This window comes from Garra rufa, chromosome 19 (assembly GCF_049309525.1).
Source record: "Garra rufa chromosome 19, GarRuf1.0, whole genome shotgun sequence".
Classification (NCBI taxonomy): domain Eukaryota; kingdom Metazoa; phylum Chordata; class Actinopteri; order Cypriniformes; family Cyprinidae; genus Garra; species Garra rufa.
The window spans coordinates 30699841-30723261 of NC_133379.1; the positions used below are offsets into that span (position 1 = coordinate 30699841).

At 35.9% G+C, this 23421-nt stretch overlaps 1 protein-coding gene across 2 annotated transcripts in view; it reads right to left on the reverse strand.

Annotated features, from left to right (window-relative positions):
- Nucleotides 1–23421, reverse strand: part of stxbp1a (syntaxin binding protein 1a) — a 54258-nt gene that overhangs the window by 9905 nt on the left and 20932 nt on the right. For both annotated transcript variants that reach the window (XM_073825012.1, XM_073825013.1), the window contains exons 2-17: nucleotides 21754–21803; nucleotides 21351–21432; nucleotides 13762–13838; nucleotides 13425–13503; nucleotides 11778–11881; nucleotides 8479–8627; nucleotides 8159–8243; nucleotides 7631–7761; nucleotides 4990–5097; nucleotides 4813–4873; nucleotides 3948–4013; nucleotides 3771–3851; nucleotides 1517–1655; nucleotides 1311–1420; nucleotides 1120–1221; nucleotides 946–1031 (exon numbers count right to left, since the gene is read on the reverse strand). In XM_073825012.1, the coding sequence (XP_073681113.1) occupies nucleotides 946–1031; nucleotides 1120–1221; nucleotides 1311–1420; nucleotides 1517–1655; nucleotides 3771–3851; nucleotides 3948–4013; nucleotides 4813–4873; nucleotides 4990–5097; nucleotides 7631–7761; nucleotides 8159–8243; nucleotides 8479–8627; nucleotides 11778–11881; nucleotides 13425–13503; nucleotides 13762–13838; nucleotides 21351–21432; nucleotides 21754–21803 (1510 nt within the window). The remainder of the gene's footprint in view (nucleotides 1–945; nucleotides 1032–1119; nucleotides 1222–1310; nucleotides 1421–1516; nucleotides 1656–3770; nucleotides 3852–3947; nucleotides 4014–4812; nucleotides 4874–4989; nucleotides 5098–7630; nucleotides 7762–8158; nucleotides 8244–8478; nucleotides 8628–11777; nucleotides 11882–13424; nucleotides 13504–13761; nucleotides 13839–21350; nucleotides 21433–21753; nucleotides 21804–23421) is intronic.

Consider the following 23421-nt stretch of genomic DNA (forward strand, 5'->3'; position numbering starts at 1 on the left):
TGCTTCAGAAGGAAAAACTATATATTAAGAGACAGGGGTGTAAACTTTTGAACAGAATGAAGATGTGTACATTTTTCTTATTTTGCCTAAATATCATGTTTTTTTTAATATAGTACGGCCCATCAGAAGATACAGAAGATACTTACATGTTCCTCAGAAGACAAAATAAGTTAAATTTACCCTGGTCTGTCGGCGCCGATAGCCTTGTAGGCAGCGCGTCGACATATAGCGCTGTTGCGTTCCAGGCATCCCGTGTTCGAATCCCGGCTTGAGGACCTTTCCCGGTCCCGCCCCCTATCTCTCTCCCACTACGTTTCCTGTCAATTCTGATCTGTCCTATCATAATAAAGGCAAAATGCCAACAAAAAAAATAAAAATAATAATAATTACCCTGATCTTCAAATTCCAAAAGATTTCACCCCCTGGCTCTTAATGCGTTGTTTCTTCTTCTGGAGCATCAGTGAGCGTTTGAACCTTCTGTAATAGTTGCATATGAGTCCCTCAGTGTGAAAGATCTCAAAATCATACAGTCATTGATGGAAAGGGTTCAAATACACAAAAATGCTGAAAAACCAAAGAATTTGTGGGGCCTAAAGGATTTTTCTTAGAAACAGCAGGCAGTTTAACTGTTCAGGACAAACAAGTGACTCTTGTAGGAACAGCTATCGCTAAACAAAAAAAAGTCCTTGTGAAACACCCTACTCAGGTCAGTTCTACATTAAAAATAACATGTATTTTGTATGATGCCTCTTATTTTGCTAAAATAATTAACATTTTGCAGATTCTGCGAGGTGTATATGAACTTTAGTCTTCAACTGTAAAATTAGAACATATTATATTTACAAAACAAAACACCTGAAAAATCATCTTTTCTTGCTCATTTTGCTTTTTACAGTCTAGTAAATTCCTCTTCCTGTCATTCCATTGTTTGAAACTAAGCCTTACCTGACTGCAGAAGTGCTGAATGAAGAGGACGAGCGTGTTGAGATGTACGGATAATGTTTGGTGTCCAGCTTGTCATCGATAGCATCCTGCAACATTTACAAACAAAGTAAGACCATACATTTAAACACAATCTACACACAGTTTATCTGTCAAATTCTGTAGATCATAACTGACCTCTATTATATCCTTGATGAGTGGGGTCCAGCGAGAAAGCTGATAGGTCTGCTCGCTCACACGCTCCTTACGATCAAGCTTCTTGCCTCTGCGGAGAGTAGACTGCAGCGTACAGAAACAAAGCGGAAACGTCAATGTCAGGTCAGAGAAACTGCTTTAACAGCCAAGTAGACAAGAATCAGATAGCGTACATCTGTGATGATTGGGACACCCAGATGAGCCATATTGGTGATGATCTCACTGTCCTCAGGAGGGATCTGGGCGTGTTGAATCAGCTTGTTAAGGTTCTCCTCCGTGATCCCTGTTTTGCAATACATGCACGCAACATTACAAAATGGCTGATCTGGGCATTAAGAAACAAACCGAGGTATAAAATGGCTGCCAAAGACTCTCTAACCATTCTTCAGGAAAATGTAGAGCAGGATTATGCGGATCTTGTCGTAGGTGGTGACGTTGGCGTCCAGCAAGATTGGCACGATGGCCCTCATGGGGTCTTTAATCTTTTCGCCCTCTGCGTCTGTTCCCATAGCGAGATCCTGCCGGGTGACAGAGCACACTTCATAAATTATGCTTAGCATGCTGGAAGCAATAAAAAAAAAGTGAAATGATATGACGCTTTCAGATCAATTTAGTATCAATACTAATCAATTTCTAAATACTAAAGTAGTACTAAAATACTAATAACATATACTTGTACTTTCACTTGCAAGAATTTACCATATTTCTAAAAAAGTTAGTTTTAGTCACCATAGTTTAGCTGGCAGTTCCTGGTAAAAGTAAAATAGACAAGATGGTAGCATTCTTGGCACGCAGCTTTTTAACATGCACCCCATACTCTATCGCTCATTGTGGCAGTTTCATTGCCTCTGCTCTCCGCTCTGTTCACCCCCTCATTGAAAATAAATCTTGACCTAGTGGGTAACTTTTCCAAGCAGCTCCTGTGTTATACTTCCCCACCCACCACCTCCTCTAACTTTGGCCGCTTTCAGCCTACACTGTAGAAATAGAATGAACAGCCCATGAAAATGTATTTTTAACTGCTAGAAGCTAAAAATGGAGGAGGAATGGATGATTCTAGCACTGTTCAGTCCTAGTACAGACAAAACATCTTATGTTTTCGTATTTATACAGTACAGACCAAAAGTTTGGACACACCTTCTCATTCAGGTGTGTCCAAACTTTTGGTCTGTACTGTAGATATGAGTTCAACTGAAAAAACTTGTGAAAAAATATCTTTCAGGTGGTCAAATAGCAAATAGTGGAGCTCTGCAGCCACCTACTGGTAAAAGTTATTTGTAGTTGTTTTTTTACTTTTAAAACTGGATTTTCCAAAAGATGGGCAAAAATCTTACACTAAACCATGTGAAATTATCCATGTTATCCCCATGAATTAAAGTAAGAAATGTGGGTCTTTTATAAAGTGAATTTTACATAAAAAAGCTGTTTTTGTATAAAAACCCATTTAAAAAATATTAATTAATTAATTTATATATATTTAAAAAATATCACTAACCCACTGAAAACTGCACAAAAGTAGAGTAAAAACTTTAATAAACAGAAAAATATACAGTACAGACCAAAAGTTTGGACACACCTTCTCATTCATTTGAATGAGTAGGTGTGTCCAAACTTTTGGTCTGTACTGTATGTATATGTAAATTAATGTTTTCATTAAAAAAAAAAAACAAAGTACATTTGAAATCACCTATGCCAACAATTAACAACATTAATTGTGATATTAATAGGGCTGCCCCCTAATAGTCGACAAAGCGTTAGTCGACAAGAAGAGGCTTGGTTGACCAAAATTTTATTAGTCGCTTAGTCGCAGAAAAAAAAATTTAAAATGTCCACAGGAAGTGGTTAAGTCACGTAATCCGTGACCGACAGATGGTTACCACTTGCTCTGTGTGATATAGTACATCGGGCAGTACATCCAAACGCTCACCTGTCATCGACCTCAAATAGGGCTTTTCATCTGAAAGGTGTATGTACTAGCAACTTTACATGGCAGCTCAATCTAATGTTAACCTATAAAAATGTGCGCTATTGAAGTGTCTGCGTGGAGGGTGGAATAGCCTCATTCATGAAACTCGGATGTAAACAACAGCACTGATTGCACAGTTAATGTACTACTGAATATGTTGTTCTGCTAATTTATGCTGTTTTAACCATGGAAAAAACGTGTGGAAGCTGTTAAATCATATAGAGAAGGACCTAGTAAGCAAGGAGGGGCACAATATTTTGACAAACTAAAGTTAATAGATGGTAAAGATAGTTACAAGCAGTATTATTTAAGATATAAGCCTAGTATTTTACCTACCTGAACAGAAATGATAAGAACAAACATGACTCGAGTAGTGTTAAGATTCTAGCCCTGGAAATCCTGGCTCAGTTTGGCCAAACCACAAACGGCTTTTGTTCCTCTGACAGTTTTTGCACTCTTCTCCTTGATTTGTTATAACTTCTGGCAGTCTATAGTACTTCGAATGTTTTTTCCCGGTCTGACCGATTAGTACAACCCAAAACATGATTATAATTGACCATTTTCATCAGCAAAATATGCAAGTTTTATTTGGTACAGTGGCACTGTTTAAATTCAATGCCGCCAATATGGCCGATTGATGACACATCATGAAAACAGTCTATTGTACCTGCTCTACACGGCATAGCTTGTCCACAGTTCCCTGGTAGTGCTTCATGCAGTCCTCAGCCAGCTGCAAATGGGTTGAGTACTAAAGGGACAGATATTTTAAGGGTCAATAAGGTAAATATTGAAACTGAGAAGTCTCTTGTTTGGCTGAATGCACATGTGTTTTGACCTCTCTCACCTTGCTGAGCTCTTTCTGGTACTGCGGCATCTTCTTCAGCATTTGAGACAGGTCCCTCATGGTGGTCTGGAAGAAACACAGGACTTTCACAGAAAGGAAAGCAAACACTGCCTCAAGATACGTCCCAGATTGAATAGGCCAAATCAGGTATAATAATATAGTGCAATATAAAAGCTGTTATGGTTTATGAGTCTATATGTGACCCTGGATCACAAAACCAGCCATAAGGGTACATTTTTTTAATTTTTTTAAAAATAGGAAATTTTTAGAATAGGACAATATTTGGCCAAGATACAACTATTTGTAAATTGAAAATCCGAAGGTGCAAAATTCTAAACATTGAGAAAATCACCTTTAAAGTTGTCCAAATGAAGTTCTTAGCAATGCATATTACTAATCAAAAATTAAGTTATGGTTTTGATATATTTACAGTAGGAAATTTACAAATTATCTTCATGAAACATGATCTTTACCTAATATTCTAATGATTTTTGGCATAAAAGAAAAATCAATCATTTTGATACCTATACAATGTATGTTTGGCTATTGCTACAAATATACCCGCGCTACTTCTGACTGGTTTTGTGCTCCAGGTCCACATATACTATTGCATATAGTACGTTACAACAGAAATGCATGTGTTTATGTGTGTTGGCTTGTGCTGTGTCAGTAAGTCAATCAATACTAATCCTACTCTAGCCTCAGATTGCTTTCACATGAGTCAGCCATCACGGTTTGGATTCGGCTGCCAGTGCAATCTCATCTGCCAGGCTATCCTCTCTCGCCCACGCTACACTATTCTTTCTGTTCTACTCCTCATTTATTCTCCTCCAGGCCCCTCCCCCCCTGCAGGACTCCAGTGTACCTTCTCTCCAGTGTTCATCCGTTTACTAGCAGAAAACTCCTTCAGGGAACGTGTCACCTCCCTGTGAGTGAGGGGAATGAAAATGGAGGGAGAGAACAGGAGTGTCACCATTAACAGCCAGAGAATACCATTACAGGAATACCAGAGTTTAAGGTAAAAATGTAAGGTTTTACTCACTGAGAGACCTCAGCAATATGTTTGTGCCGTAGTGCCACCCAGAGGTCGTCGTCTTCGTGCAGCAGCACTTCTTTCTCGCGAGAGTCTCCTATCCCACTGGTATCATACCTACCAGATACAAATCAAACAAATATATGTGACCCTGAACCACAAAACCAGCCTGGTTATATTTGTAGCAATAGCCAAAAACACATTGTATGAGTCAAAATTATTGATTTTTTAATGCCAAAAATCATTAGGATATTAAAGGTTGTATAAGCGATTTCAAACCTGAAACATAAAGTGTCACATTTAGCTGACCTTTCTTCACGATCCGCTCGCTGCCTGCCCCATAAATTGGCTGTAAAAAAAATGCATCTCTGTGGTCAGCCTAGGGTCCGAGATATGCCAAAAAAGTCAGGAGGTTAGTGTTGTGGACTTTCGCTCTGCCTCCCTCACATCCCTGCACCAGTACGAAAGTCCACGACACCAGCCCCCTGACGGTGATTGGTTGGAACACTGTTTGTTTTTTGATGTGTAAAGGTGGGTAGCACTGATTGTTTTTTTTTTTGGCATATCTCGGACCCTAGGCTGACCACAGAGACGCATTTTTTTTTTTTACAGCCAATTTATGGGGCAGGCAGCGAGCGGATTGAGAAGAAAGGTCAGCTGAATGTGACACTTTATGTTTCAGGCTTGAAATCACTTATACAACCTTTAAGTAAAAATCATGTTCCATGAAGATATTTTGTAAATTTCCGAGACTAAATATATCAAAACTTAATTTTTGATTAGTAATATGCATTGCTAAGAACTTCATTTGGACAACTTTAAAAGTAAACATTTTTTACTATTATAAATATTTAAAATATTTAAAAAAAAAATGTTTGCACCCTCAGATACCAGATTTTGAAATAGTTGTATCTCAACCAAATGTTGTTCTAACAAACCATATATCAACGGAAAGCTTATTTAGTCAGCTTTTACATGATGTATTAATCTCAGTTTCAAAAAATTACCTAGGTCCAGGGTCACATATATCATATTATATCTGGTATACTCTATTAATGAAAGTATTTGTTTATAATGTTCCATTTGTAATAATTTATATGCACAATCCACATTCTGTGCTTTTAAATTGTTGTTTTATATTGTATTTTATGATAAAATATTTATATAATATAACATAAATATAATAAGTTTTTAAATAATATTAAAAATGTAATATTAAATATAAAAATTGTTTTTTAATTTATATACATTTTACATATTGTAAAGTTTATATATTATTATTTTATATTTTATTATACAATATTATATTTATATAATGTAATGCCATGTAATAATAAAAATATAGTAAACATTATTTAAAAATAAGTTTAAACCATCATTGGTTTATTAACGAAAGTATTTGTTAATAATGATCGCTTTGTAATATTACGTAAGGGATAATGTACAGGCAGCCAGTAGTTATCGCAGAAATAAGCCCCGACAGTGTGATCAGGACCCGACGCGAAGCGGAGGGTCTTGTATCACACTGAAGGGGCTTATTTCGCGATAACTACAGGCTGCCTGTACATTATCCCGCTTATTACACGGCTACTTGCCACATAAGGAAAAAAACTGGACATGAATATGAATTTGAAACCTTTTATTGGCATATTTGTTTTAAATTAACATTTTTATCCTTCCGCGAAACGATATAGTACCACGTGACTAACATTCAAACTATGTACGTTAGTAAGACAATTTAAATAGATTAATGTCGAAATTTTCCATTGTTAATTGTGGTTGTCCAGTGTTTGTCACAAGATGGCGCCAAACGGTAATCTTTGTTGGCATGGAGGGATTTAAACATACAAGTAGTACCTAAGCTATGCGTTATTACTTTGGAGCGGTGATTATTTGAAAAGAACGAACCTGCAAATGTCTCAACTGACCAATCAGAATCGAGCATTCCAAAGAGCCGTGTAATAAATATGCATAATGCACATTTTCTGCTTTTAAATATTTTAAATATCGTATGTCTTTGAATTATTTTATATTGTATGTTATGATATTTTAATCTATTTATATATCATAAAATAAATGCACTTTTGCTAAATATTATTTAAAAATAAATGTTTATTTATATACATTTTAAATATTTTACATACTATATGTAGTATTATTATTATTATTATTATTATTACTGTATATTACATATACTACAGTCGAAAGTTTTTGAACAGAAAGATTAAGATTATCCGATCACCAAGCCTGCATCTATCTAAATTTTTTTTACTATTTAAAATAACTGTTTTCTATTTAAATATTTTTTTTAAATATAATTTATTTCTGTGATTTCAAAGCTGAATTTTTAGCACAATTTCTCCAGTCACGTGATCCTTTAGAAATCATACTAATATTCTGATTTGCTCAACGTTGTTTAATTTAAAATATTGTAATTATTATGATGTTGAAAACAGCAGAGTAGATCTTTTTTTCAGGTTTCTTTGATGAATAGAAAATTCAGTTCTATCTGAAAAAGTCAGCATTTATCTCCTTTTGTGACATTTATAATGTCTTTATCATCACTTTTGAAAGTTAAAGCATCTTTATAATTTAATCCAGTAAATATTATTTATAAATAAGTTTAAATATATGTATTTGTTTCACTTACTTGTAGACATCATTCTCGATGGGCAGCAGGTCATAAGCCATAGCCTGGAAGGTGAGCTCGTGCAGGACAGGAGAGACAGGGTCGAAACCTCGGTCCAGAATAATGAGCTGAGAGCGAGCCTTATCTGGACCCTGCAAAGAGATTAAAAAATTAAAAATCTAAAAATGTACTAATGCTCCATGATCAGCACAAGCCATTTTTGATTAACAAAGCCACCCACAAACATAATAATAATGTGGGCAGGAATAAAGCTGAAAGAAACAGCTCTGATTTCGGTTTCTAATTGGTACAGATAACACACATATTGTAAAGAGTCAGTATTGGTTTCATGCTTGATTTCTTTGACTTTAATCTGTGACAGGCCTAATATTCTGAAGTCATAATTTCTGTTTTATGGATTTAACAAAATCAAAATCCAAGAACCCACTGAAAGCTGCTTCCGTTACCCCTGGGGTACATGCATAATCATATGAACATGTAACAACTCCTCTTTCTCCTGCAGTGCAATAACTGAACTGTGCCACTCACCTCCCCCATTGTGGGATCATCTGCCTTGTAGGCGTCCAGTTTGTCTTGAAGCAACTGAGCCAGAGTGGCGTTATCTTTATACTCCCTGTGCACAGAAAATCAGAGTATTAGAGCAGACAGACAGAACGTGAGACATCTCTGTTGATCCTGACGAGCAGACACTTCCTGCAATCTGATCCAGAGATGACTGGGCATCCGTCTTCTACACTAGTCACTGCTGTAAGTGTGTGTATAAGGGATAAATATGATTGCATATGTGAAATGGCAGTTACAAGGATGATTAATGGTGCTCTGTTTCTCTAGAGTTTCTTGTGCCTTACCCTCGATATCGGACAGCAGGATATTCCTTAAGTGTGGCACACAGAGTTGCCAGCTGCTCGGCCAACCGCTCCATCACAGGGTTCTTCAGTTGTGTCTTATGAGGGCTGTAGAAACTCTGGAAGGCATCAGAGTTGTCCAAAGAGAACACCTAAACACACAAACACATTCATATTCATTCAATAATGGGAACAGGCAAAATGATCAGCTGACATTTCGCACCTTTTTGCTTGCTTTTACATGCCATTTAGGGGTGGGTTTATCTCAAACGGTGTTAATATCATTAAGTAAAAATGAAACTAAATTTAGAACCATAAAACATTTTTGTTACTTAAAATAAACATTAACTGAAATCAAATTAAAACTTTTTATTTCAGCAACAAGGCAATTTCTCATTTTCTCGTTTTTTAATTTAGTTTAAGTTGATGTGCTGAAATAATTAAAACTAAAACTGAAATAAAAACTACTAAAAATTATAGACAACATAGACAAAATAACTACTAACATGACAAAAACCCAATAAAATGACTTTAAAATGAAAATGGAAAATACAAAACATTTCTCATTTTGATGTGCTAAGATATCTCAAACTAAAACAGAAAAAAATAAATAGAAACTGTAGAAAACAGACAAAAACTACTAAAATGACAACACAATAAAATGACTAAACTTTAAAATTAAAACGGAAAATACAAAACAGTTTTTAATTTAGTTTAACTTGACGTGCTGAAATAACTAAAACTGAAATAAAAATGAATTAAAACTATAAACAACATTGACAGTCAAAAACAAACTACTAAAATGACAAAAACACAATAAAATGACTTGAAAATGAAAATGGAAAATAAAAAAATATAAAACCTTTCTCATTTAAATTGTTTAACTTGATGTACTAAAATATCTAAAACTAAAATTAAAATAAGTAGAAACTATAGAAAACAGACAAAAAACAAAAACGATGAAAATGACAACACTTTAAAATTGAAATGGAAAATATACAAAATATAAAACATTTCTCGTTTTGAAATTTAGTTTAAGTTAATGTGCTGAAATAACTAAAACTAAAATAAAAATGAATAAAACATTTATCATTTAGTTACTTAGTTATTTAGTTACTTAATGTACTAAAATAAAAATGAATAAAAACTATAGACAACAGACAAAAACTACTACAATGACAATACAATAAAATGACTAAACCTTTAGGATTAAAATGGAAAATATGAAAAATCAAAAACATTTCATATTTTATTTTTGTTTAACTTGATGCACTAAAATATCTAAAACTAAAACTGCAATAAAAAATGAATAAACACTGAGACAAAAACAAAAAACTACTAAAATGACAAAAACACGATAAAATTTTAAATTAAAATGAAAATAGAAAAAAATATAAAACATTTTATTTTTTTTATTTACTTTAACTTGATGTACTAAAATTAGGGGTGGGCATAGATTAATTTTTTTAATCTAGATTAATCTAGATTAAATCTTGGAATTAATCTAGATTAATCTAGATTAAAATGGCTAATTTGAATTCTGCTGAAGGCATTCAGAATATGTGTGCTACCCAAATAATGACTAAAAGTAAGTCTTTGAGAATGGATCATAAAGCTCATAAAGCTGTTCTATGATAATTTGTTGATGAAAATAAATTATGTTCAATTAGATGTACTTGTGTTTACTAACTAACTAACAATGAAATATTTTTTTCTACCTATTAGATTGTGGTTTTTTAACGTCAACACCTACCCAGCCCATTACATGTTACACCGTACTTTTATTTTGACAGGTTGCCGTGAAGTTTCTGTGTCATACAGTATGATATGATGCTAGTTTTCTCAAATGAAACGGTAAAAGTGACACTCACAGCAGTTTGGGAGATTGAGTTTATCTGTTCATGTGAGATGAAAATGCCAAAAATTACCGGGAGCGTCACGTGGGTTTCAGTATGCGTGTAGTAAAAGCTGCATACATACAGCTAGGCAAACAGATTCAAATTAAATTAAAACGGTCTTTTTGCATTTCAGTTTTCACATACACTAGTCCATATCGCGATTTGAATTAAGTGACAGACCAACAGTTGATTTATGAATCCAAAAAACGACGAATTTACGTGGCATTTCGCTATAGTAGATTCGGTTTTTATGAATGGAGGACGACGCGATCCCGTCTGTGTTTTGGCGGAGGAGACTTAAACGCGTGACCATATTCTATAGTCTTCGGTATACATCCGCGTTAAACTATCAAGGTGAAAGTCATCATAGCTTGCGTAGTTTAGACCCAGCTCCCAACCCAAATTTGAGAATAGATTAACGGCGATATTTTTTTTAGCGCACGATAAGAGTTTCACGTTAACGCAGCACGTTAACGCCGATAACGGCCCACCACTAACTAAAATATAAAAAAAAACTGAAATAAAAATGAATTACTATTCTTTAGAAAACTATAGAAAACATACATTCTTATTTTAATTTAGTTTATCTTGATGTACTAAAATATCTAAAAATAAAACTGAAATAAAAATAAAAAAGATCACTTTTGATTAATATAATGCATCCTTGCTGAATAAGCATACATTTCTTTAAAAAAAAAAATCTTAGTCACCCCAATACTTTGAATGGCAGTGTATATGTTTTTCCATATTCTTCTATAAATAAGCACTTTTTAAGGATTTTGTAAGCATGTCACATGCTAAAGACCTGTGACAGAATGCCATGAAATGTGTTCCTCTCTACTTCCTGTTTGCAAACTAGTCTGAGGGATGAACTTAAAGTTAACGAATTTCATTCCTTTCCTTCCTGCCTTTGTGTTTCCTGTGGCCAAATCCGTGCCGTATCTCTGCCTGTATCAGACGGTCTATCTGTAAAGGTCTTCACAACCACCCCTCCCCACCCCCTATCGGCACACGCAGGGTCACATGACCATCCTTCTGTTCAGCAGATGGGTTCCCCTTGATGCTGGTTCCCTCTCATAACCTCTTTTGATTGGCCGAGGTGCTCTCTGGATGCTGTGTCGGCCAATTACGTGTTTCTGAATGAGGCGGGTCTGCAAAGCATTGAGCTGCAGCATCACGCCAGGAGAAACGCACCACTCCTCTGACTCCACTGAATTAATCATAGCAGACAGCCCAAGCAGCAATGCATTGTGGGCCAGACTGCATCCCCCCAGCATTAAAGCTGTCCTGGAACACTCTATTTCTGCATTCACTGAGTTGCTTCTGGATTGTTCTCTATATGGATAGTCATTATTCCTATGTATTTTTATCTGTCTCGTCCTCTCTACTCATGAAATGACTCACCTGGGACTCATAGGGCAGAAAGGCGATGTTGATCTCATTTAGGGTTTTAATGGTTTTGGAGGCACGGCTCTTCACCACTTCATTGAACAGGGGGTCCGGGCAAGCTGAAAGAAACACATGGGTAGTTGACATAACATTTTGAGCATCGACTGCAGTTTACTGAAGTTTTGACATGTTATATGTCACTTACACTATTTTAAAATATTACGATATAAATATAGAAAAATATATCTGAAATTAAATGTACAAATAAATAAATTAAAAAAATCAAATTTCTGCAATAAAATCAGCTGCAATATTTACAATATGTCTTTTTTTTAAAGAATTATATTAAATATTATATTATATACCAAAAATTATATATATATATATATATATGTCAAAAAAGTTTAATGTCAAAAATATAAATATAAAAATATTGTAAAATATTTTTTCCAAATTGTAATTTTATACATAAAATATGTTATTTGTTTTAAAGATAAATATATTTTTAAAAAATTCAGCTGCAATATTTCTGACATAAAATCTCCTAAAATCATCTGCAATATTTGCTTTTATATACAAAAAATTGAATGTCAAAAAAGTATGTACGTCAATTAAAAAAAACAGCTGCCAGAACACAAGTAATAAAATATTGCATATTTACACTTTTGTATCAAAAAATATTTTTTCAAATGTATATACAATTTTTATATGTAAAATATATGTAATGAAATATTTTTTAAATATTTGTTAAAAAATTTAATCCGCAGTATTTCTGCCATAAAATCTCCTTTAAATTCAGCTGCAATATTTACACTTTTATATACAAAATAGTTATATATAAAAGAATATATAGTAATGTATAAATTATGTCAAAAAAGTTAAATGTCAAAAATATTTAAAAAATATATCAGCTGCAAAAATCTAAATATTTCAATATTTATATTTTTGCAGCGGATATATTTTGAAATTATTACCCTAACCCTATGTCAAAAAAGTTATCAAATGTATATTTTCAAATGTATATACATTTTTGTCATTTTGTAAATGTCATTTTAAAAAATCTAAAAAATTTTAGCTGCAATATTTCTGCAATAAAATCTCCAATAAAATCAGCTGCAATATTTACACTTTTATATGCAAAATAGTTTTAAAATGTATGTAAAATAAAATATAGTAATATATAAATAATATAATATAGAGTGTATGAATATAATAAGATATAAATTATATATATAAAAATATAGTAAATTCTTTTTTTAACCATTTTTATACAAAATATTTATCTTTATCTTGTATTTAGTAATTTTATGTATATTAAGTGTTCAATTAATGCTTTTTTTATTTGATATATTTCCCACTTTTGTAAACAAAGTATCCAATAATTGATTGTCAGACTAATTGTAACAGCACATTGATTTATGATTAACTACAAAAGAAAGAAAGCTTATTCATCTGTCGTTTAATTCATAGGAACACAAAATGGCTTAATCACCTTTATATCTGATGTTACACTGCACTGTGTTTAAGTAAGATTTGTTAAAAACATTGTCTTCTTGATTGATTGTGTAGCAGTCTGGTTTTGACTATAGCCCCATTAATAGTGTAGTGTGTATTATGCTTCCAGAGCACTTGAAGTACAGTGGAGTATTCTCAGATACTCACAGTCAGTGAAGAACACATGAGCCGCTTTATATTTCGTTGAATGGGGATCTTTGAAGTCATTGATGAGAGTCTGCACAGACTGGTAAGAGAAATACAACAAGCTTTAGATAAGACTGTGTTTTGTGTTGTTATAGTAACCAAAATGGCCTGTTTGTGTAGGCTGTGTAAATACAGTGTGTGTGTATAAATATATATTTATATGTGTTAGTGAGTGACATATGTTTAGTGTGTACAGTGTGAAGGTCCGCCTCCACACCACGAGGAGAAAGTCTACGCTGAAGGTATTATTTTACTTTATTTGCCTCATTAGCGTCACAAAATGAATGTGTTTGAGTACCTTGTCAGTTGGGGTGATCAGGTAAATACACTCCAATGAAGGAAGAGGCTCTCTTCGCTTATTAATGTCTTCAACAACTGCAGAGATAAACATAAAAACAGCAAGTCAGTGACAGAAGCAGCTTCTCTGATAGAGGGTATTTTCATTAAAGGTCCACTGCTTTGAAACACGCAGTGTTATTCTGTGCTGATGTAATTTCAACTGAAACAGGAAGACAGGGCAGGACATATCAACCAGCCCTGCCCCCTTTTTTTAATAGCCAATAGCATTTTGTTTAGATCACAGCTTGGAGCCACATTTGATGGCTCAGTAAAGCTGCATTTGATGGCGTATGACAGTCGTAATCTCATCCATATCACTATAAATTATTAGCCTGGCTAACGCCAGACCACGTTATGACTTCGTCATGATTCGTGGTCTGGGAACCACATGTTAATTTTCTCGTATTTGAGGCGTGGTTTACGAATGTCCAGAGCCGTTTATTGGGCGATACGAATGTCTATCAAATGCGCCTGTGCGTAGTTCATCATAGCCAATCGTTTCAATTATACCGGATGACGTAGGTAGAGCGAACGCCAAAAGTTGCTCTTTTTTTCAAAATAAACTTGCGTTCTAAACTACTACGAACACTACACCGTGTCTACACCGGACGCGACAGTTGCCGCGCCGCAACAGCTAAAGTCTGTCTACACTGGACGCGACAAGGCGACCGTTGCAAATCATTTAAACTTTTGTGTGAGCACGTCATAAATAGAACGCGGCAGCAGATTACTGTCGGGATTTGCCATGTCTCGCCGCATCCAGTGTAGACAGCATAATAGGTTCTAATGTCATTTGTCGCGTCGGGTCACGCCGCTCGCGTCCGGTGTAGACACGAAAGATAACTTCGCGGCTGCTGCCATGCTGGATCCATAGTAACAAACTGCTTCGGTGAGTCGCATAGAAGGCGTCATCGTCTTGCTGCTCCCTCCCCGTTCTGTGATTGGTTCCCTATCTTAGGTGAAAATTAGGTCCATGGTTTCCAGACTAGACTAGAAGCGTGAATAAAATCGCGCTGCGCAAGGCAGGATGGGGAAACCCAGGCTAATAAATTATAGCATTCTGTGTAAAATTCAAATGGGTCCGTTTTGTGGTTTGCACTGACACTGTGACATCAGACTTTGTTCCCTTTTCCCTATAATCATTCCCTATTCCCTATATAGTGCACTATGTGCTATTTACCGTAGAAAAAATACTAAATCTATAAACAAGTGACTGATTTCAGCCACAGCTTCAGCGTCTATTTATAGTGTTTGATCGGAACTTCGGAGCGGGTTCATGAACCTTTTGCTTCAGATCGGAACTTCAAAGTGCGGATTGCAAATCATTTTATTTAGACCGGAACTTCAGAGCAAGTTTGTGAATCTTTTGCTCAGATCGGAACTTCGGAGTGCATTCTGCAAATTATTTAAATTAGATTAGGATTTCGGAGTGGGTTCGTGAATCTTTTGCTTCAGATCGGAACTTCGGAGCACAGATTGCGAATCATTAGAATTAGATCAGGATTTCGAATCAGGTTTGTGAATCTTTTGCTTCAGATCGAAACTTCGGAGTGCATACTGCAAATTATTTAAATTAGATTGAGATTTCGGAGTGGGTTCGTGAATCCTTTGCTTCAGATCGGAACTTCGGAGTGCATACTGCAAATTATTTAAATTAGATTAGGATTTCGGAGTGGGTTCGTGAATCTTTTGCTTCAGATCGGAACTTCGGAGCGCAAATCGTTGGAATTTTATCAGAACTTCGGAGCACGTTCATGAATCTTTTGCTTCAGATCGGAACTTCAGAGCACAGATTGCGAATCATTAGAATTAGATCAGGATTTCGAATCAGGTTTGTGAATCTTTTGCTTCAGATCGAAACTTCGGAGTGCATACTGCAAATTATTTAAATTAGATTGAGATTTCGGAGTGGGTTCGTGAATCTTTTGCTTCAGATCGGAACTTCGGAGTGCATACTGCAAATTATTTAAATTAGATTGAGATTTCGGAGTGGGTTCGTGAATCTTTTGCTTCAGATCGGAACTTCAGAGCACAGATTGCGAATCATTAGAATTAGATCAGGATTTCGAATCAGGTTTGTGAATCTTTTGCTTCAGATCGAAACTTCGGAGTGCATACTGCAAATTATTTAAATTAGATTGAGATTTCGGAGTGGGTTCGTGAATCTTTTGCTTCAGATCGGAACTTCGGAGTGCATACTGCGCAAATTATTTAAATTAGATTGGGATTTCGGAGTGGGTTCGTGAATCTTTTGCTTCAGATCGGAACTTCGGAGTGCATACTGCAAATTATTTAAATTAGATTGAGATTTCGGAGTGGGTTCGTGAATCTTTTGCTTCAGATCGGAACTTCAGAGCACAGATTGCGAATCATTAGAATTAGATCAGGATTTCGAATCAGGTTTGTGAATCTTTTGCTTCAGATCGAAACTTCGGAGTGCATACTGCAAATTATTTAAATTAGATTGAGATTTCGGAGTGGGTTCGTGAATCTTTTGCTTCAGATCGGAACTTCGGAGTGCATACTGCGCAAATTATTTAAATTAGATTGGGATTTCGGAGTGGGTTCGTGAATCTTTTGCTTCAGATCGGAACTTCGGAGTGCATACTGCGCAAATTATTTAAATTAGATTGAGATTTCGGAGTGGGTTCGTGAATCCTTTGCTTCAGATCGGAACTTCGGAGTGCATACTGCAAATTATTTAAATTAGATTAGGATTTCGGAGTGGGTTCGTGAATCTTTTGCTTCAGATCGGAACTTCGGAGCGCAAATCGTTGGAATTTTATCAGAACTTCGGAGCACGTTCATGAATCTTTTGCTTCAGATCGGAACTTCAGAGCACAGATTGCGAATCATTAGAATTAGATCAGGATTTCGAATCAGGTTTGTGAATCTTTTGCTTCAGATCGAAACTTCGGAGTGCATACTGCAAATTATTTAAATTAGATTGAGATTTCGGAGTGGGTTCGTGAATCTTTTGCTTCAGATCGGAACTTCGGAGTGCATACTGCAAATTATTTAAATTAGATTGAGATTTCGGAGTGGGTTCGTGAATCTTTTGCTTCAGATCGGAACTTCAGAGCACAGATTGCGAATCATTAGAATTAGATCAGGATTTCGAATCAGGTTTGTGAATCTTTTGCTTCAGATCGAAACTTCGGAGTGCATACTGCAAATTATTTAAATTAGATTGAGATTTCGGAGTGGGTTCGTGAATCTTTTGCTTCAGATCGGAACTTCGGAGTGCATACTGCGCAAATTATTTAAATTAGATTGGGATTTCGGAGTGGGTTCGTGAATCTTTTGCTTCAGATCGGAACTTCGGAGTGCATACTGCAAATTATTTAAATTAGATTGAGATTTCGGAGTGGGTTCGTGAATCTTTTGCTTCAGATCGGAACTTCAGAGCACAGATTGCGAATCATTAGAATTAGATCAGGATTTCGAATCAGGTTTGTGAATCTTTTGCTTCAGATCGAAACTTCGGAGTGCATACTGCAAATTATTTAAATTAGATTGAGATTTCGGAGTGGGTTCGTGAATCTTTTGCTTCAGATCGGAACTTCGGAGTGCATACTGCGCAAATTATTTAAATTAGATTGGGATTTCGGAGTGGGTTCGTGAATCTTTTGCTTCAGATCGGAACTTCGGAGTGCATACTGCGCAAATTATTTAAATTAGATTGGGATTTCGGAGTGGGTTCGTGAATCTTTTGCTTCAGATCGGAACTTCGGAGCGCAAATCGTTGGAATTTGATCAGAACTTCGGAGCACGTTCATGAATCTTTTGCTTCAGATCGGAACTTCAGAGCACAGATTGCGAATCATTAGAATTAGATCAGGATTTCGAATCAGGTTTATGAATCTTTTGCTTCAGATCGAAACTTCGGAGCACAGATCGCAAATCATTAGAATTAGATTGGGATTTCAGAGCAGGTTTGTGAATCTTTTGCTTCAGAACGGAACTTCAGAGCGGGTTTGTGAGTCTTTTACTTCAGATTGGAACTTCAGAGTGCATATGTCGAATCATTTAAAATAGATCGGAGCTTCGGAGCATGTTTGTGAATCTTCTGCTTCAGATCGGAACTTCGGAGTGTGTATTTGCGAATCATTAGAATTTGATTAGAACTTCGGAGCGCGTTCATGAATGTTTTGCTTCAGATCAGAACTTCGGATATGGATTGCGGATCATTAGAATTAGATCAGGATTCTGAAGCAGGTTTGTGAATCTTTTGCTTCAGATCGAAACTTCGGAGTGCATACTGCAAATTATTTAAATTAGATTGAGATTTCGGAGTGGGTTCGTGAATCTTTTGCTTCAGATCGGAACTTCGGAGTGCATACTGCGCAAATTATTTAAATTAGATTGGGATTTCGGAGTGGGTTCGTGAATCTTTTGCTTCAGATCGGAACTTCGGAGTGCATACTGCGCAAATTATTTAAATTAGATTGAGATTTCGGAGTGGGTTCGTGAATCCTTTGCTTCAGATCGGAACTTCGGAGTGCATACTGCAAATTATTTAAATTAGATTAGGATTTCGGAGTGGGTTCGTGAATCTTTTGCTTCAGATCGGAACTTCGGAGCGCAAATCGTTGGAATTTTATCAGAACTTCGGAGCACGTTCATGAATCTTTTGCTTCAGATCGGAACTTCAGAGCACAGATTGCGAATCATTAGAATTAGATCAGGATTTCGAATCAGGTTTGTGAATCTTTTGCTTCAGATCGAAACTTCGGAGTGCATACTGCAAATTATTTAAATTAGATTGAGATTTCGGAGTGGGTTCGTGAATCTTTTGCTTCAGATCGGAACTTCGGAGTGCATACTGCAAATTATTTAAATTAGATTGAGATTTCGGAGTGGGTTCGTGAATCTTTTGCTTCAGATCGGAACTTCAGAGCACAGATTGCGAATCATTAGAATTAGATCAGGATTTCGAATCAGGTTTGTGAATCTTTTGCTTCAGATCGAAACTTCGGAGTGCATACTGCAAATTATTTAAATTAGATTGAGATTTCGGAGTGGGTTCGTGAATCTTTTGCTTCAGATCGGAACTTCGGAGTGCATACTGCGCAAATTATTTAAATTAGATTGGGATTTCGGAGTGGGTTCGTGAATCTTTTGCTTCAGATCGGAACTTCGGAGTGCATACTGCAAATTATTTAAATTAGATTGAGATTTCGGAGTGGGTTCGTGAATCTTTTGCTTCAGATCGGAACTTCAGAGCACAGATTGCGAATCATTAGAATTAGATCAGGATTTCGAATCAGGTTTGTGAATCTTTTGCTTCAGATCGAAACTTCGGAGTGCATACTGCAAATTATTTAAATTAGATTGAGATTTCGGAGTGGGTTCGTGAATCTTTTGCTTCAGATCGGAACTTCGGAGTGCATACTGCGCAAATTATTTAAATTAGATTGGGATTTCGGAGTGGGTTCGTGAATCTTTTGCTTCAGATCGGAACTTCGGAGTGCATACTGCGCAAATTATTTAAATTAGATTGAGATTTCGGAGTGGGTTCGTGAATCCTTTGCTTCAGATCGGAACTTCGGAGTGCATACTGCAAATTATTTAAATTAGATTAGGATTTCGGAGTGGGTTCGTGAATCTTTTGCTTCAGATCGGAACTTCGGAGCGCAAATCGTTGGAATTTTATCAGAACTTCGGAGCACGTTCATGAATCTTTTGCTTCAGATCGGAACTTCAGAGCACAGATTGCGAATCATTAGAATTAGATCAGGATTTCGAATCAGGTTTGTGAATCTTTTGCTTCAGATCGAAACTTCGGAGTGCATACTGCAAATTATTTAAATTAGATTGAGATTTCGGAGTGGGTTCGTGAATCTTTTGCTTCAGATCGGAACTTCGGAGTGCATACTGCAAATTATTTAAATTAGATTGAGATTTCGGAGTGGGTTCGTGAATCTTTTGCTTCAGATCGGAACTTCAGAGCACAGATTGCGAATCATTAGAATTAGATCAGGATTTCGAATCAGGTTTGTGAATCTTTTGCTTCAGATCGAAACTTCGGAGTGCATACTGCAAATTATTTAAATTAGATTGAGATTTCGGAGTGGGTTCGTGAATCTTTTGCTTCAGATCGGAACTTCGGAGTGCATACTGCGCAAATTATTTAAATTAGATTGGGATTTCGGAGTGGGTTCGTGAATCTTTTGCTTCAGATCGGAACTTCGGAGTGCATACTGCAAATTATTTAAATTAGATTGAGATTTCGGAGTGGGTTCGTGAATCTTTTGCTTCAGATCGGAACTTCAGAGCACAGATTGCGAATCATTAGAATTAGATCAGGATTTCGAATCAGGTTTGTGAATCTTTTGCTTCAGATCGAAACTTCGGAGTGCATACTGCAAATTATTTAAATTAGATTGAGATTTCGGAGTGGGTTCGTGAATCTTTTGCTTCAGATCGGAACTTCGGAGTGCATACTGCGCAAATTATTTAAATTAGATTGGGATTTCGGAGTGGGTTCGTGAATCTTTTGCTTCAGATCGGAACTTCGGAGTGCATACTGCGCAAATTATTTAAATTAGATTGGGATTTCGGAGTGGGTTCGTGAATCTTTTGCTTCAGATCGGAACTTCGGAGCGCAAATCGTTGGAATTTGATCAGAACTTCGGAGCACGTTCATGAATCTTTTGCTTCAGATCGGAACTTCAGAGCACAGATTGCGAATCATTAGAATTAGATCAGGATTTCGAATCAGGTTTATGAATCTTTTGCTTCAGATCGAAACTTCGGAGCACAGATCGCAAATCATTAGAATTAGATTGGGATTTCAGAGCAGGTTTGTGAATCTTTTGCTTCAGAACGGAACTTCAGAGCGGGTTTGTGAGTCTTTTACTTCAGATTGGAACTTCAGAGTGCATATGTCGAATCATTTAAAATAGATCGGAGCTTCGGAGCATGTTTGTGAATCTTCTGCTTCAGATCGGAACTTCGGAGTGTGTATTTGCGAATCATTAGAATTTGATTAGAACTTCGGAGCGCGTTCATGAATGTTTTGCTTCAGATCAGAACTTCGGATATGGATTGCGGATCATTAGAATTAGATCAGGATTCTGAAGCAGGTTTGTGAATCTTTTGCTTCAGATCGAAACTTCGGAGCACAGATCGCAAATCATTAGAATTAGATTGGGATTTCAGAGCAGGTTTGTGAGTCTTTTACTTCAGATTGGAACTTCAGAGTGCATATCTCGAATCATTTAAAACAGATCGGAGCTTCGGAGCATGTTTGTGAATCTTCTGCTTCAGATCGGAACTTCGGAGTGTGTATTGCGAATCATTAGAATTTGATTAGAACTTCGGAGCGCGTTCATGAATGTTTTGCTTCAGATCAGAACTTCGGATATGGATTGCGGATCATTAGAATTAGATCAGGATTCTGAAGCAGGTTTGTGAATCTTTTGCTTCAGATCGGAACTTCAGAGCACGGATCGTGAATCTTTTGCTTTAACCTTTTGGTCATAAACTGGGGAAACAAAGGTGACCTTTTTTCTTCATTTTCAGTCAAAAACAGGATTGACTTACTAGTGATGCCCTCTGTCATGATATCAGTCATTTTGCAGCAAGAGGACAGCATCCTCATGCTGAGCTGGTCCACCACCAAAGCCTACAGATAAAAACAGAGAACAGAAATGATGAAAGAGTCTCGGAAACACACATATTTGCAACAGCAAGGTTCGTTTCACCCACAGTACCATGCTGCTTATGCAGGCAGAGTGAAAACTGTGATTTATTAATATGAGCACTGAAATAAATATGCATGTGGTGTGATACAGGCAAAACAAGATGGAAGAAATTGTTTGGGCTTAATTATTCACACTGATTTCCTGTCTGCGGCTCGGGGACTCAATGAAAGATTGAAACCGTGGTGCGGTGACATAAGGATAGTGTGGTTGCTATGGTGACGGGGTGAAGGAGTTTGTCTTACCTTCCATTCTCCCTTCTTCTTCACCTTCTTGATGACATCATTCATAATCTCTGTAGGAAGAAAAAAGAAGTTGATCAAATATCTTATATAAGTGGTTCATACACATCTTTGACTAGTCATATCCATTTTTAACCACTAATTAATGCTGTATAAGTGATAAATATTATTCTGGTTTAAAATCACTTTTTTCTATTTTTAATATATTTAAAAATGTAATTTCTTAATGTGATGCCATTACTCCAGTGTTCAGTTTTTGCTTCAGAAATCATGCTGATTTGGTGCTTTATTATTATTATCAGTGTTAAAAACAGTTGTGCTGCTTAATATTTTTATGGAAACGGATAAAGGATTCAGCATTTATTTCAAATAAACATATTTTGTAACATTATTAATGTAATTTCTGTTGCTTTTGATCAATTTAATGCATCTCTGAAAAAAAAAACTGTTTTCAGCCTCTTTAATGTATGTATCTTGTTTTAGATTTACTGTAAATAGCTGCCTAATTTAATAGTTCTTTGTTTAAAACAGCTCTAGATTAATCAAAGGACATAAAATCATTATGCAATTAAGGGCTGCAAATGTGTCTGAGTCATACACAACAAAGCACTGGTTTATATTTGACAGGAATCAGCTTGTGTGTCGGTTTATAAATGATGTTAATGGCTACTGATGTGTAGGAGGCAGATAAATATCTCACATGATCAAAAATATGAAGGTATTGGTGCTGGCACAATGTATATCTCTCTCTATCACTCACTTTATCATCTTACACACCTGCTCCATTGCCATGCAAAGCCTCTGGCACTGTTGTGTTGTGTGTGGGTATATATGTGTGTGCTCACACCTGAGCCTGACTGTGCCCGCTGGTCCTCTACTAAAATGGATTATCTCTCTCTTGCTTTTTCCTTAACCAGAGCTTTTTTGGCATCTGTTACATCAAAATTCACTGGCATGCCTCTCACTAAACTGGTCATGTAGGTAATATTAACACTGTAATCAGGCAATTACAATAATCATCACAATTACAAGAAAAAAAGGCAAAATTGTGAGATGTAAAAGTCAAATTCTTAGATATAAAGACACGAGTGTGAGATATAAAATACCAAGTATAAAGGAAAAAAGGCCAATTGTGAGCTATAGTCACAAATATGTGAAAAAAGGTGTTGATTGTAAGATATAAAGTGACTAGTGTGAGGAAAACAATGGCATTTGTGAGATCTAAAGTCACAAGCATGAGAAAATTGGCAGTTGTGAGGGGGAAAAACAACAATTATGAGATGGTCGACTGCTAGAAAAAAACAACTGTGAGATATAGTCACAGTTATGTGAAAAAAGCACTGATTGTGAGATATAAAGTCACAATTTTGAGGAAAAATAGCAAAATTGTGAGATGTAAAAGTCAATTTCTCAGATATAAATACATGAGTGAGATCTAAAATCCCAACTAGTAGGGAAAAAATGCCAATTGTGAGATATAGTAACACATATGTGAAAAAAAGTGGCTATTGTGAGGAAAAATGGCATTTGTGAACTATAAAGTCATATTGCGAGGACTAAAATGGCAATTATGAGGATAAAAAGCTGCAATTATGAGATGTCGATTGCTAGGAAAAACACCAATTGTGAGATATAGTCATATGTATGTAAAAAAAGTACTGATTGTGAGAT